The sequence below is a fragment of the Python bivittatus genome, unplaced genomic scaffold, assembly GCF_059951505.1.
Source record: "Python bivittatus isolate LINGU-HERP-01145 unplaced genomic scaffold, Pbiv_v1 ctg000080_np1212, whole genome shotgun sequence".
Lineage (NCBI taxonomy): Eukaryota > Metazoa > Chordata > Lepidosauria > Squamata > Pythonidae > Python > Python bivittatus.
Window position 1 is genome coordinate 37709855 of NW_028277035.1, and position 14483 is coordinate 37724337.

The following is a 14483-nucleotide window of genomic DNA, read 5'->3' on the forward strand; positions in this document are numbered from 1 at the left end:
TGGCAGCCATATGCAACAAAGGCCAACTTTAATTAGAAAGATTATTAATTAGAAAGGTATTCATGCTGTGCTATGGTTCTTGTGGTTGGAAGATACATGCCAGCAAAGAATGGACATGCTCAGTAGTCCAGAAAGCCAGTGGCCTGCAGTCATAGGAAGAAAAATAGTGATTTTGCCCACTGCAATTCTTTAAACAAATAGGCTAAGTAGACTGATTTTTAAAAAGCCATCACTATCCAGAATGAGTACGATAGAACTAGTCTGCTGAACATTTCGTGGCTTGCTCAGATCTTACAGGATAGGATGGAGGAAAGTGGAAAGAGGTGAGAAAGAAATATAGTACGTATATTACTGGCTGATATTGCTGAATAAATAACCCATTCAGAAAAACTTCTTCCCTTCCCATTGTGTTGCTTTATCCCACTGAAAGGCAGCCTGAAATTAGTGAATTGTATGACAAAAGAAGCATGGGAACAATATTTTAATACACTCCATTAATCACATGTTTCAAGAAAATTGGCAGATTTCCAAATATCTTCACTGTAAGAATGAGCTAGAGAGCCAGTTTGGTATAGTGGTTAAGGCCAAGAGGCTAGAAACTGGGAGACTATGAGTTCTAGTCCTGCCTTGGGCACAAAGCAGCTGGATAACCTTGGGCCAGTCACTCTCTCTCAGCCCTAGGAAGGAGGCAACAGCAAACCACTTCTGAAATCTTGGCAAGAGAAATGCAAGGACTAGTCCAGGCAGTTGCCAGGAATCGATGCTGACTTAAAGACACCAAAAAAGGAAAGGAAAGGAAAGGAAAGGAAAGGAAAGGAAAGGAAAGGGAAGGGGAAGGGGAAGGGGAAGGGGAAGGGGAAGGGAAGGGGAAGGGAAGGGGAAGGGAAGGGGAAGGGGAAGGGGAAGGGGAAGGGGAAGGGGAAGGGGAAGGGGAAGGGGAAGGGGAAGGGGAGGAGGAAAGGAAAGGAAAGGAAAGGAAAGGAAAGGAAAGGAAAGGAAAGGAAAGGAAAGGAAAGGAAAGGAAAGGAAAGGACTCTACTTAATTATGTTATTATAATGCTAGTGGATAACTCTGAGAGCCAGTTTGGTGTAGTGGTTTAAGGCACTAAGCCAGTGAGCATGAGTTCTAGTCCTGCATTCAGTACGAAACCAGATGGGTGACCTTAGGTCAGTTACTCTCAGTCGTAGGAAGAAGACAACAGCAAACCATTTCCAAAAATGTGGCCAAAAAAGTGTATGGACCTATCCAGGCAGTTGCCAAGGGTCACATCTGGCTTGAAGTTATGGGCACAGACACACACAAGATAGCCGTCTGATACTAGGACAGAAAGAGGCAATCTGTAGCTCACCCCCCCCCTTTTTTTATTTCTGTCAATTTGGTCTTTTTTAAACTAGAGACGTGGAAAATAAGTATATTAAGCTTCTATTGCATGAATGTGCCTATTTCCTCTGAAAACAAAAACAACAAAACAGCAACCGAAGCTGAATATTCTGGCCCTGTCCCACTGATCTTGTCATTGTGCCATACTCCGTGAGCCCTCCCCCAAATAAATGACTTTGGAGACCATGATGCTATCAGACACACTGTCTTTAAGCAGATCTGTTTACCTTTTACCCTGTTCTTAAAACTGTCCAGCAATCATTTCTGGAAGGCAAAAACAGACAGTATCACCCTCTGTCAATTCTCCACTCACTCCAAAAATAACCTCACACATTTCCCTGTTCTAATTCAAATGTACACTTTTCCTCCTTTGACCTGACTGCTCCTTTCTATTTGAGCAAAATACTTTCATTTTGCTGCAGCCAAAGGTCAGCAGTTCACTGGGTACTTTGCAGAGGAAAGACCGTCTCTTCAAATGAGCCAATCCTTAACATTAGCTCTAGTACCTTGTAGACCTCTCTTTTTATCCTGTTGCTACAGTAAAACATATGCCAAATATTACTGGTCTGAAATCCAGCTGGAAATTGTTTTTCTTTTTTCTTTTAAAAAAATGCTGTTTTTCTTTCTGAGCTTCCTCCTTTCCTATTTGTGTTTATCTATCTATCTATCTATCTATCTATCTATCTATCTATCTATCTATCTATCTATCTATCTATCTATCTATCTATCTATCTCGTATAGTGCAGTTCCACATTTCACTGATTTTCCAGTCACCTGAGGTCAGTTTTCAGCCTCAGCTTTCAGGTAGCCCAAATAACCTATGGACTGTTTGGGGGCCGGGTTGAAAACCTTCTACCTTTAACCTTGTAATATTAGTTCAACTTAACATACATACATACACATAGACATAGACATACATACACACACTCATATAAAAGTATATATGTCCAGGCAGATCTGCCCACAGGAAGGCAAGTGATTGGCTGTTGCTTTCCAGATACAGAGAGGTGGGAGGGCATAGAAGTAGGGGAATTGTTGCCACAGTGACTTAGACTGGATAGGATTTTCTTAAGTCTGCTTAGAGTCAAGCTGGCATCAGCCCAGGATAGGAATTCCCTAAATGCTAACAGCAAATTTGCCCTTTCATTCACAAGAAGGTTAAAGAGTGTTAAGGGTTAGAAGAAGGGAAACAACAGAATATATTCATGGACCAGTTGGCTCTAATTTTCTTATTCTAGTTAATGTTGAATATATAGTATACTGAGAAACAGTATGTTTAGCAGACATTCTATGTAACTACGGCAACGATGTATGTATGAACCAATCTTCATAAGGTAGCATGTATAAGTGCCTTACCTGCTTCAAAGCAATAGTGGATTTCAGCATTAACTCCTTGGTCTGGATCCAGGGCCCGGACTTGCACAACTTCTGTGCCTACTGGAGCCAGATCCAGAACTTCTGCTTTATAATGGAGGCTGGTGAACTGAGGAGGATGGCTGTTACAGCCCTCAATATGGATGACAATTCGGGCAAAGTCTCGCTTGATAGGGACATCCTGGTCTCGTACCTGGACAGCCAATGAGTTGGGCATATAAGTAGCAACTACAAACATTTTGTTTAAAAATATTACATCAGAAATAAGGTTTAAGTTTACAATATAATTTTGAATGCATTTGTTCTCATTTATCCATCTTTTTAAAAAACCATTAGATACAACAAGCACAATTTAGAAACCCTGCTGCAATCTGCCCACAGCCCATAAGACAAGACAGAAGAGGATATAAATTAAATAAATAAATAAACAGGTTCCTTTTCTGCTACTCACGTACCATCACTGTCAAAGTATGCAGTGGCATGGATTGAGCATCAAGGCCTGATGCAGTCATGAGTGTGCCACGGCTTGGGTCTATTTGAAAGAGCTTCAGGCTTCTGGGATCTAAGCTGCTCTGAAGGGTGTAGATCAACCCTTTCCCATGATCCTGGTCTGTTGCACTGACAGAAAAAAATTCTGTCCCAGCGGGCGTGTCCTCTGGAATGCGAGCCTCATAGTGGTACTCCAAAAACTGTGGTGGATGCTGGTTAATGTCAATCACACGGATGTAAGCCTATGAGATGTGGGAAAAAAAGCAAGCAGTAGAAAAAGTCAGTAATAGGGCCATACAAAGTTTCATTTCAGTAATGGTGTAAGTGAGGTGTACCTCAAAGCTGTTTAAGAAAGCAACCTTTCTGTTTTTTTTTCTAAAAAGTTACTCCCCCCCCCCCCAATCATTCTGATACCTCCACTATGAGCTGAATGACTCAACAAGGTGAATAGTCACCTTTCCAGAATGAAGGCCTTTATTGTGGCCAAGTGCAGCCAACTCTCATAGGTCAGATGTGCAACTCTTTTTAAATATAGATTTTGTTCTTAAGGAGGATTTGGATACGCATTTTGTGCACATGGTCTGCTGTCTTCCATGAGTATAAATTAATCCTTAAAATATGTACTGCTACTGTTCACCTTGGAACCTTCAAATTTCTTTCTCGTTATGAACGTTTGTTACCTTGAACAAACTGCTTCCAACGTGTATTTGTAGGGAAGCACCATACAAACAAATGCTCAACCATCAGCACTTCTGTCCTTTCTGATGCTTTTCTTTGCTTTTTCTTAGTCTCACAATCCTTGCCCTTATTTACGTACACAATCATGTAAACATATTTGCTGCTGTGGTTTTTGTTGATGAATTCATGCAAGACAGTTCCAGATTGTTAGTGGAGGGGAGGAGAATTTGCACCAAGTATCTTCTGGTAAGTCATGTTTACCGTGTGAGGGCCTACCACCAGGCAGCTGGCCCATTATCTCCACTGTTAACGATACCTCAGCCAAACACTACAATGGCAGCTAAATCCAGCTGCTACTTGTAGCACCTGGTTGTAGAAGATAATAAAAGGAGCCTAGAGCAAGTTTCAGGAATGGTCCATGCCAGATTCTGGGGGCCTGGCAGATATCCAAAGATGCCAGATGCTGGTGCTAGGCTTGATCTGATGACACTATATATTGTGATGAAATCAGGACTTCACCCAAAATGAAATCATATAGATTATTATAGCTAGTCAAATGAAATGGAAACATAGCCAAGCAAGGATGAGATGGTAATAGCAAAAGAGGAAGAGGAAGAATGAAAAGATGCCAGGAAGCAGCAGCTGGTGAAGAAACAAAAATAATGAAACAACATGAACATAAAACAGTGACAGGTTTGGCTGCCTCAAATATACTTATCCTGAAGCAAGTATCAAAGTAAATACTTATTTGTTTTATGAAATGTATAGAGTTGCCCAACTCAACCAACTCTGGGCACTTACAATAAAAACAACCAGTAACAGCCCCACCCCCTCCCACCATAAGACAGCCAAACCAAAATAAATATAATGGAAACTAAAAAGAACAAGACCTAATCATACAAAAAACAACCAATGGAAAAAGCAGTTCATCCCAGGGCCTGGGGGAAGAGCCAGGTCTCCAAGGCTTGCTTGAAGGACAACAAGGTTGGGGCAATGTGAACTTTGGGGATATCATTCCAGAAGCACCATGACAGAGAAGGCATACTTCCTGGGACCATTAGATTACACTCTTTCAAGGAAAGAACTGGAACATGCCCATTCTCCTGGACTTTATAGGTCATGCAGAAACAATGGGAGAAAGATGGCCTTTCAGATAACCAACCCCTATGCCATGAATGTCACCACCAGCACCTTGAATTGCACCAAATGCACCAGTAGATCTTGTGCAGCAGAGATGTCAATGGGTGTACTGAGGCATGCCCATAACTACTTGCTGGCTAATTCTGGGCCAGGTGCCATTTCCAAGTGGTTTTCAAGGGCAACCCCATATACAGCCCATTGCAATAGCCCAAATGTGAAGTGATTGGCATGAACAACTGCAGAAAGGAGTCCCAGTCCCAGTCCAGGAAAGTGTGCAGTTGGCCCTTGATGAATCTGGGCAAAGGTCTTCCTGGCCACAGCTGTCATGTGTTTTTCAGAATATCCAAATTGTTTTATCAATCTGTCTAGAGAAATGAAACCTTATCCAGAATTGAAAATGGCAGATCCCTGATGCCAGGAGAGCCAAAAATACAAAGCCACTTCATCTTGTTAGGTTTGACTTTAAACCTGTTTCTCCCCATCCAGATGTCTATAGCCTTGAGGCACTGAGACATGAATTTGACAGTATCATTTGGTTGGTGTAGAGTCAAGATATTCAGCTATCATCAGTGTACTAATGGTATTGTACCCCATGCCAGCAGATGACTTTATCCAGCAATGTTATATAGATGTAAAATAGAAGAGATAAGAAGGGGCCGAAGGCTTGACCCCTCCCCCTACTGCCAAGACCAACTGGCACCAACCTGAGCGAAAGGAGAAGAACCCACTCCTCCCACTCCCCACTCCTAATCTCCATAGTCAGCCCAGAAAGATACCATGACTGATGGTACTGGAGATCAAGAAGAGGCAAGAGGGTTGCACCATCCCCATACCAGTTCCACCAGAAGTCATCTACAAGTACTATCAAAGCTGTCTGCTACTATGTTCCAGCCTGAAACCTGACTGGAGAGGATTCATGTAATCCACTTCATCCAGGACTCTCTGAAACTAATTTCAGCAACCTTACCAAGAAAAGGAAGGTTGAAGACTAGGTAAAAGTTGTCCAGACTTGTCAGGTGTAGTGATGGCTTCTTAAGGGTGTACTGTTGACTGTTTCAGGGCAGATGGCATTATCCCCTTACATAAAGGAGAATTGATCACCACAAAGATCCCACCACATGCCATCTCCTGGGAATTTTAATCAATCAATGATTTCATGTAGCTTTTTCTATTCTAAGAAATAAACAGATATACATGAGATGGCAAGTGCTTATTATATCAGAAGTGGTATAGATATTTATTTGTAGAAGCTCATAAAAGGAATAAATAATTATATGCTGTCAAATGTTGCAAAGAGGATCTGGCTGTTTCCTTCCATTAGATCCAATTGCTTTTCATCACCTAACCACATCTTGGAAAAGGACTGCCTGATGCAATTACTTTCTTCAGTAAAAACCAACTTGCCATGATTTTGCAATAGCAGGTTCACAACCTATCCAACTGTAACAGTCAATGCCAAAGTAAACAGAAAAAAGTTACTGGGACTGGGATTGCTATGTTAGCCAAGGTATTGAGACATGACTTTTGGTGGCAGAATAATGTTCTAAGACATTCGAAATGACAGTGAGCTATTACTAAGTCACAGTGGAAAGGCACTCTCAGTATCGGTCTCCCTCAGGTTTCTACATTATATATAATATTCATGGCTCTTAAAAAAAAGTAATGATCAGACTAGATCCTTGCTTAACATCTTTATGCAAGTAAACTTCTACATACTTCAGTCTCCAGATGCAGTGAAAGATGACAATAACTGCCAGAGGCAGAACCCATGTCTATAAAATGACAGCTAGATAAGGCTCTATTGTAGCAGCGTGAAGCACTTATTTGAACATACATTGGTCCTATATGAGGAAAGAAGTAAAACAAGAAACCAGCTCTATACTTCACTTTCCTCCTGGCCTCGGCAGTCAATGGAACTTGGTATAGTCTGGAATTAGAAATGGATTGGGAGTAGATTTACAATTCTTTTGGATTTCTAATTATCAATTATTGAGGTAGGAATTTAGGAAAGAATCTCTGAATAATGATGTCCCTCTCTTGTTTATTTGGCTCACAGAATGACCAGCAGTAGTTTGGGTCCTTCTTCCCCAAATATGGTTACAGTATATACAATATTCTGTTTTTTGGTTCTAATCCACAAAAGAGTGAGAACTGGGTAAATTGGTAGCTTTAGAGACAGTTTAATCCCAAGCCTGAGGAGATAATTCAATTGACATTTGAATACCCATTACTTTTCTAAAATAGATGTTATAGTGAGCACTATCTACAGACCATTACCAAAACTTTGTTCAGATTACTGAAGGCTTTGAACTAGACTTTGTGGCACTGACCTGCGTCTTAATGATGCTTGATCCATCTGTGACCTCTATGGTGAGATTGTAGTTTGATCTTTCCTTTGCATCTAGAGTTCTTGCAATAACAATGCTTCCAGCGCTCTTCTCAATGTCAAAATTCATAGCATCATCACCACCTTAGAAGAGAGGGAGGACTTAGAAATAAAGAATATGATGGAGGCTAGATGTCTGAACACCTTCCTCTCATGGGGGAGGACCAGGAGGAAAATAATCCTTGCTGTTGGCAACATTTGTAACAAGCCCACTCATGGAGTTTGATTAGAAGCAACTAGAGGGAGGAAGCAGAACGGCATAAAAGGTGGGTGGGGAATCTCTATGAAAGGCTTCTATTGTCACCTTTGTTTACCTTATATATACAGTACTGGCTTAAGAATTTAATGTCTACTTGTAACCTTGTAATGCAGTGTTATTTAAGGTGAAGGGAGGGGACTGAAATCAACCCGTGAGAGGCAGAAGAGCATGTTCTCCTAAAAAGAGGGAATATTGGGGCAAATTGGCAGGGGAGAGGATATGTTCTGGCTCCACTTCAAGGTACAACGCTTAAACCAGTTCCGCTCTCTTGCTTATGCCCTGTTGAGACTTGCCCTGTTTCCTGAAGGACTTTTTCAGTCCAGCCTCCTGCTCATTTCCTTTTTTGTAATTCTGCAATGGATGATACTGGGCTCCATGAACATGTGTGTGTGTGCGCGCGCGCATGTGTGTCCATGTCTCTCTCCCTCTCTCTCTCTCTGTATGTATATATGTATATATGTATGTATATATATATATATATATATATATATATATATATATATGAGCAGAAAATTTGACCAACTTATTTCTGAATACCCACAAGTGTTGGGCAGCATTTCATTTTCCCATTGTTAATCAGAGTGAGATAAAGAATCAAATTCTATGCATCCAAGAGAGTATTTACAGTAGTAGAATAAAGCCGAAGGACAACCTGAAGGATGATTATCAACTGCCCTTTGGAGGGATTCCTGAAGAGAGGGAGGGAAGAAGGCCTGCTCACCTAAGCACCCCCCCCCCAAAATAGAAATAGGCCAGCATAAGCAATCTTCCTTGATACATGAACATGGCATTTCTTACTTCAAAAAAAGGAAAGTGCATAGCCTCTAAGTCTAAAAAATTATATGTCAAATGTAATGTGTTAAGCATAGAAAATAACAGTGGGTGTGGGAAGAGAAAACGGTCATAATCAATTACAAGACTCATAAATGCATGCCTCATACAATTCAAATGATTATGGAAGCATTAAGTATAGGGAAGGGAAGTAATCTCTGTTCTGAATGCTGGAGAAAATATGTTTCCAGGAAAAAAGTGTTTGCCTTTTCAGCAATGATTTAAGGTGAAAAAAGGAAGAAACTCAGGGAAGTTAAAGTCAGGCAAAATCTTCACTATAGGAAGAAATAACAGAAAAAAGCAAGAAAGAAAGGCCAAAGGGTAGTGTATCATGATGTCTGAGAGAATGAACTTGTGCAACTGACCTATCTGAGCAGACAGGTAAGAACACTAACTTGCACAATTGCTTAAGAAGGCAAGTGAAAGGGAAGAAAGAAAGGTTAAAGGGAAGCATTTGGTTTGGAAGTTAAGGTCAGTGTGATGAATTAGCTTTGCAGACTCCCTTCATGCAGTAATAGGGAAGTTCCATATTTCCTAGGAAAACCATGCAATATTGAAGAGGCTATGTTCTGAAGCTTTTTGCTCCATCCCGCATGATCCTGACAGAGTGGAGAAGAAAAGTCAAGGAGATGCTATGCCAAATTCCGCTGTACCAAAAACAAAGTTTCTTTATTTCCTTGCCCCTCTATTTACATATATATTACATGCCACATTAAATGTAGACAAAGATCACACCCTTACAGAGACACAAATGCACACATAGAAAGAAAACTTTGTTTAGACATATAAGCCTGTTTGCAAGTTATAATTTTTTTTTTCTGACTGTTTTCTAGGACTACTTCACATATCACATTTTTTTATTCATACAGAAACACTCACGAAATGAAAGGCTTGTCCTCAGGGCCAAAGGCAAGGCTAAGAGGCAGGGGCAAATAGCTATTCAAAAAGTAGCAGATAAACAGAGGGAAGTAGATCTGAGATCCTTAAGTCAGAGGGTGAGTGGGAGGATACGCACACAGATGTTAATATGACTGATGCTCGCTTTTTAAAATAGATACTATTCTTTTGCACAACACAGTGTGCTTGTTCTAAGAAACAAACCCTCATAAAGCTATCCTGTGAAAGAATATTGATTCTGCACTTCCTACACAGCATGTAAGTGAAGGTTGCATTCTCTTCTGTATTACAAATTTCAGGCTTTGCAAAACTGCTATGAAGATAAAATTGAATAGTTACATGCATACTCTTTCCCTCCTCACTGCTTTGAAAAACTTGTAATATGAAAATATGAAGTATACCCTAAAAAGGGTAATGTTTTCAATTCAGGCTATGCTGAGTTTAAGAGCAGACTGAAAAGGGATTAGATCTAAAGAACTGGCCCTGTTCATATCACATGTTTACCTGGATTGTATGGGGGTAGTGGAATAAGCAAATAATGCAAACTCCAATACTGAGAGTTTACGTAGCCAATTAATCCTCAGGGGGTTAGGTTTAACTCCAAACAAACTTATTCTCCCCAATCAACTAATTTCCTTTCTGGCATACAATCTACTTATGTAAAGGTTCACTGCTCCTTCTGACTTCTCTGGTGAAGGCAAAGTCTCAGAAAAAGCCTGCAAAAATGGTTCCTGTAGAGATGTTGGGTTTCACACCCCTCTGTGGCCAGACAAAAATTATAAATTGAATGAATGAATACTGCAGAACCTTATAGCATAAAGCGGGGCTATATGGAAGACCAATGACAGGACTGACTATATGCTATAGAGAATGCTTTATACTGTATACTAAATACATACACACTTTAAAATTCCTGCTTCTACTCCATGGTAACAATTTAACTATAAGGTTTCTTACATTTACTTTATGTTGGGAGGAAAGGCAATCCCATGAACTTTGACTTAGCTTTTACCAGATGCATAGAATTGTTTCCTTAACTGTATTTAATTCTACAATTTGTATTTCATTCCTAAAAAAACAAACACAAAACAGTCTAATTTCCTTAGTGTGGAACTGTTTGTGTGTTTTTAAAAGTCCAGCCTGAGTTTAGAAAGGTTCTTACAAAATTACTTATTCAACCTTATGTCAAAATTGAAGTTACCCCACTTTTAGTAAATGAAGTTATCTCACTTTAATATTGTCTCAACTCTGTGGCACAAATTAGGTGGTGATTAGTGATAAAATCATCCAGTTACTGTAGCTTCTTAGACAAAAATTTGAGCCCTGGTATTCCCATTATATAACCAATGCTGTATGCTATGTATTTTATGTCCCTTGAAGCTCCAATGACCATACTTGCTGAAAATGGACATTTTGGTGCACAAAAATTATAGTATAGGCCCTTAAATAAGCACTTCACAATTAAAACCAAAGAAAAAGTCCACATTCCCCTTCGTCTCCCACGTTAACTGTGGCCCATGGCTACCAAAAGATTGCCCATCCCTGTTCTATACTAATGAATTTTCCACTTTGTTTCAATGATTGTACATTACCTGCATTACCTCATGGCATTTACTGAAGTCAGATAAATTACAGGGCAGTCCAGCTTCTAATTTCCATCCATAATGACAAAATAATCCTTCTACAATAGGAACATTATTGTTCTATTACAGCCTTTTTCAACCTGGCACATTCTAATTGTGTTGGGACTGCCTACTACCTAAGAATTCTGGGAGTTGCTGCCTCAGCATGTTGGACTAGTAATCTTAGATGGCTGTCACATAGATTATGGGTAAAAATCAGATCATTTTTAGAGCTCTGAGTTCTTAAAAAAATTTCAATAATTAATCATTACCTACTGACAGTGATATCTCTGTTGATAACAAAATTATGCCACCAGAAGATGTAAAGCAAACAATTCTCCCTTATCAATACATTCCTACAAGAAACCAATATATTGCTGTAAGAGTTTTTGTCTGTTTACATAAAAAGTAAAGGGCATTTCAGACTAGTTGGACAAAATAATGCAGAAGGAAAGGGGAATAAAAAGCATGGAAACAGCCAAGCATTAATAGCAGATTAACTCAATATTTAAAATCTTCCAAAAATGTTTCTCTCCCCCTCTCCCCTGCCCTCTTGGTAGGTTTATTTTTATTGCTGTGGGGAAGAGGCATGGGCCACAATTTGTGTTTTTGTCTGTTTCCTGTGGGTCACAATATGTGTTTTTGCCTGTTTGCAAACACAAGAATTTGCATTAAGACTGGAAAATTGGCAAGCAATGTCATTTTGTAAGCTATGATAGGCACTGTAATACAAAACTTATACAACACTGTTCATGGAACTCTATCAGCTTGAATACTGCTTCATATCAGTGCTGAAGATTTGTTTATAATATACCTGCCACCTACAATGAACAGCTTTTGTTAGTTCAGGCCCATATGGATATGAAATACCAGGAGAATATCAGATACATTTTTTTCAGTTCAGAATCACTGTGAAGCTCCTTTCTCAACTGCATGCTCTCACCTGTGATGTTAAACCAGAGTTGGCTTAGCCCAGCATCAACACTGATCACTCCCACCATGTGGTTCACTGGATCTGTTTCCATGACTGCAAAGTTGAAATGAGGTTCATCAAAAGCTAATGGCTCTGAGGAGGGGAGAGGCTTTGGGAGCCAGCCAATGTGAAGCCTCACACTGGAGGAAAGTTGGGGGGTGCCACCATCAGTAGCCTTGACCTGCCAAAAGAGAAAAACACTAGCTCATACAGATCTAATGATCTGAAAGATAATATGTTCATATTGATGAGCTCCTGCCATGCTTGTCACATGTGCCTGCCTAAATTAAACTTCTACACTTTCAGGATGAGTTCACAGAAAACCAAAGTTAACCAAACATAATATTTCAGGATTAACGTATTTGCTGATTTCGGTTGCATACACAACCCAATACATACAGGATGAACCATAATTGTTTTTACCTTCCTCATACTAATTGATCAAGGCACACAGATTCATTTGCATCCACCACCATACTGGGGACTGAGTGATAATAGTTATCAGTACAATCAAAAAAATCCTATTGGATCAAAAAAATCCTCCTAGATTAAAAAAAAAAAAAAAGAACCATGACTGGTTCAGCTCAGCAATTTGCTGCTCAAAACACAGAAACCTAAGAGCCCTTCTGTATTAGATAAAAGGTCCCTCTAGCCAGGTGCCTCTAGGATGTTCATAAGTACATCTTAAAGGCCATAGACTTCTCTTTTTATTATTCTCCACCAAGACTTGCCTGTGCTACTGCAGGTAGTCCTCACTTAACTACCCTGTTTAGTGACTGTTCAAAGTTATGACAGTGTTGAAAAAGTAAATTTACTTACAACTGTTGCAGTGTCCCCATGGTCACGATTGAGATATGACCACTTTGCAACTGACAGGCATTTACAACCATCAACATCTCACGGTCACATGATCACCATTTGTGCACTTCACAGCCGACTTCTAACAAGCAGTGTTAATGGAGAAGCCACCAGTAAAATCGCAAGTCATGGTCATGTGATGTCTTGCTTAACAACCACGGTGGAAGTGAGTTCATAAGCCTGTTGCGGTCACATGTCTTATTTAATGACTGCATCACTTAGTGATGGAGTTGCTGGAACCAATGGTGGTAGTTAAGCGAGGATTACCTGTATCCCACTTTGCGCTCAGCTTGATAAATGAACTAAGCTTTTTCTTAGTTCCACATATATTATCTCTATATAGTTCTATGTCAGACTGTTTTCCTTTGCAATGGTCAATAAGATGGTTCTACTGTGAATACAGTATCTAGTGCAAAGAATTTGACTTTAACTGAACAGATGGCATATTCTGGAAAAAACACTTCATTTGTATGGAAAGGATTCACTATGTAGTGAAAAACAATAAATGCTATTAATCAAAAGCCTTTTCCCATTCTTCAGCTAGCTTTGTACTGCCTAACTACTCCATGCATCACCAATGCCATTTTTATTCTCCTTTTCCAATGTTTCTTTACATTGGGTTGGAGAAACATGATTTGTTTTTAAGTGAACTGAAAAACTGACTTCATTGAATTGTTTCAAAATTGGTTAGGGTCAAATAGTTATTAGAGGGTTTTTCTTTTAATGTTACCAAAATTCACCAGTCCAGTTTAACTATAGCCATAAGAGGGAAATACGTACATCACAGGAAACAGTACTGTTTCGTATCATTCCAATACTCAGAAAAGTGACCACTTGTCTTTAGCCTTCTTATGCTTTTGTATCGTACTCACTGTGAGTATGTTGTATTCTTGAGCAGAAAAGGCCTTTTGGGAGAACACTACGCCTGTCACTGGATGGATGCTGAACAATCCCTCACTGTTTTCTTCTAGGCTGTAAATGATTTGGCAATTCAGTCCCTCATCGCGATCTGCAGCAATCACCCTGTAGACTGGCGAAGGAGCCTCAGATGCTGCTTTTTCTGGCAGCTGAACCATAAACAACTTTTGGGAGAAGCTGGGAGGATTGTCATTAACATCAAGGACCTGGATTACGGCTCTACTGCTAGATTGCAAAGCCGGATCCCCGTTGTCTGAAACTGAAACCTGCAAGAAAAATCCAACAGGGATTCCCATCAGAACACAATGGAAGGTAAGAACCTGTTTATAATATAGGTATGCACCCCTTTCCATACAAGATATTGGTTCTCAAATACGACTCATCTAAAAATGACTTGAAGCCAGCCTTCGCCAATTTGTTGTGTGCTGGACTACACTGGCTGGGTTGATAGGAGTTTCTCACATATGGAAGGCACTTGGTCAATAGCAAGTATCTTAAGTCTAAAACAAAGTTGTTTTAAACTTTGTTACTGTTGTAAAGAAGAAAGACTACCAGCAAAAGAGGAAGGAAGGAAGGAAGGAAGGAAGGAAGGAAGGAAGGAAGGAAGGAAGGAAGGAAGGAAGGAAGGAAGGAAGGAGAAGCAAAACAGGCATTCACATTAATAAACCAGAAGTTTA

The 14483-nt window shown here is 39.9% G+C and overlaps 1 protein-coding gene across 1 annotated transcript in view; it reads right to left on the bottom strand.

The window, feature by feature from the left end:
- Positions 1-14483, bottom strand: part of FAT2 (FAT atypical cadherin 2) — a 62133-nt gene that overhangs the window by 28305 nt on the left and 19345 nt on the right. The window contains exons 4-8 of the mRNA XM_025167839.2: positions 13761-14072; positions 12001-12211; positions 7393-7532; positions 3211-3486; positions 2738-2948 (exon numbers count right to left, since the gene is read on the bottom strand). Of these exons, the coding sequence (XP_025023607.2) occupies positions 2738-2948; positions 3211-3486; positions 7393-7532; positions 12001-12211; positions 13761-14072 (1150 nt within the window). The remainder of the gene's footprint in view (positions 1-2737; positions 2949-3210; positions 3487-7392; positions 7533-12000; positions 12212-13760; positions 14073-14483) is intronic.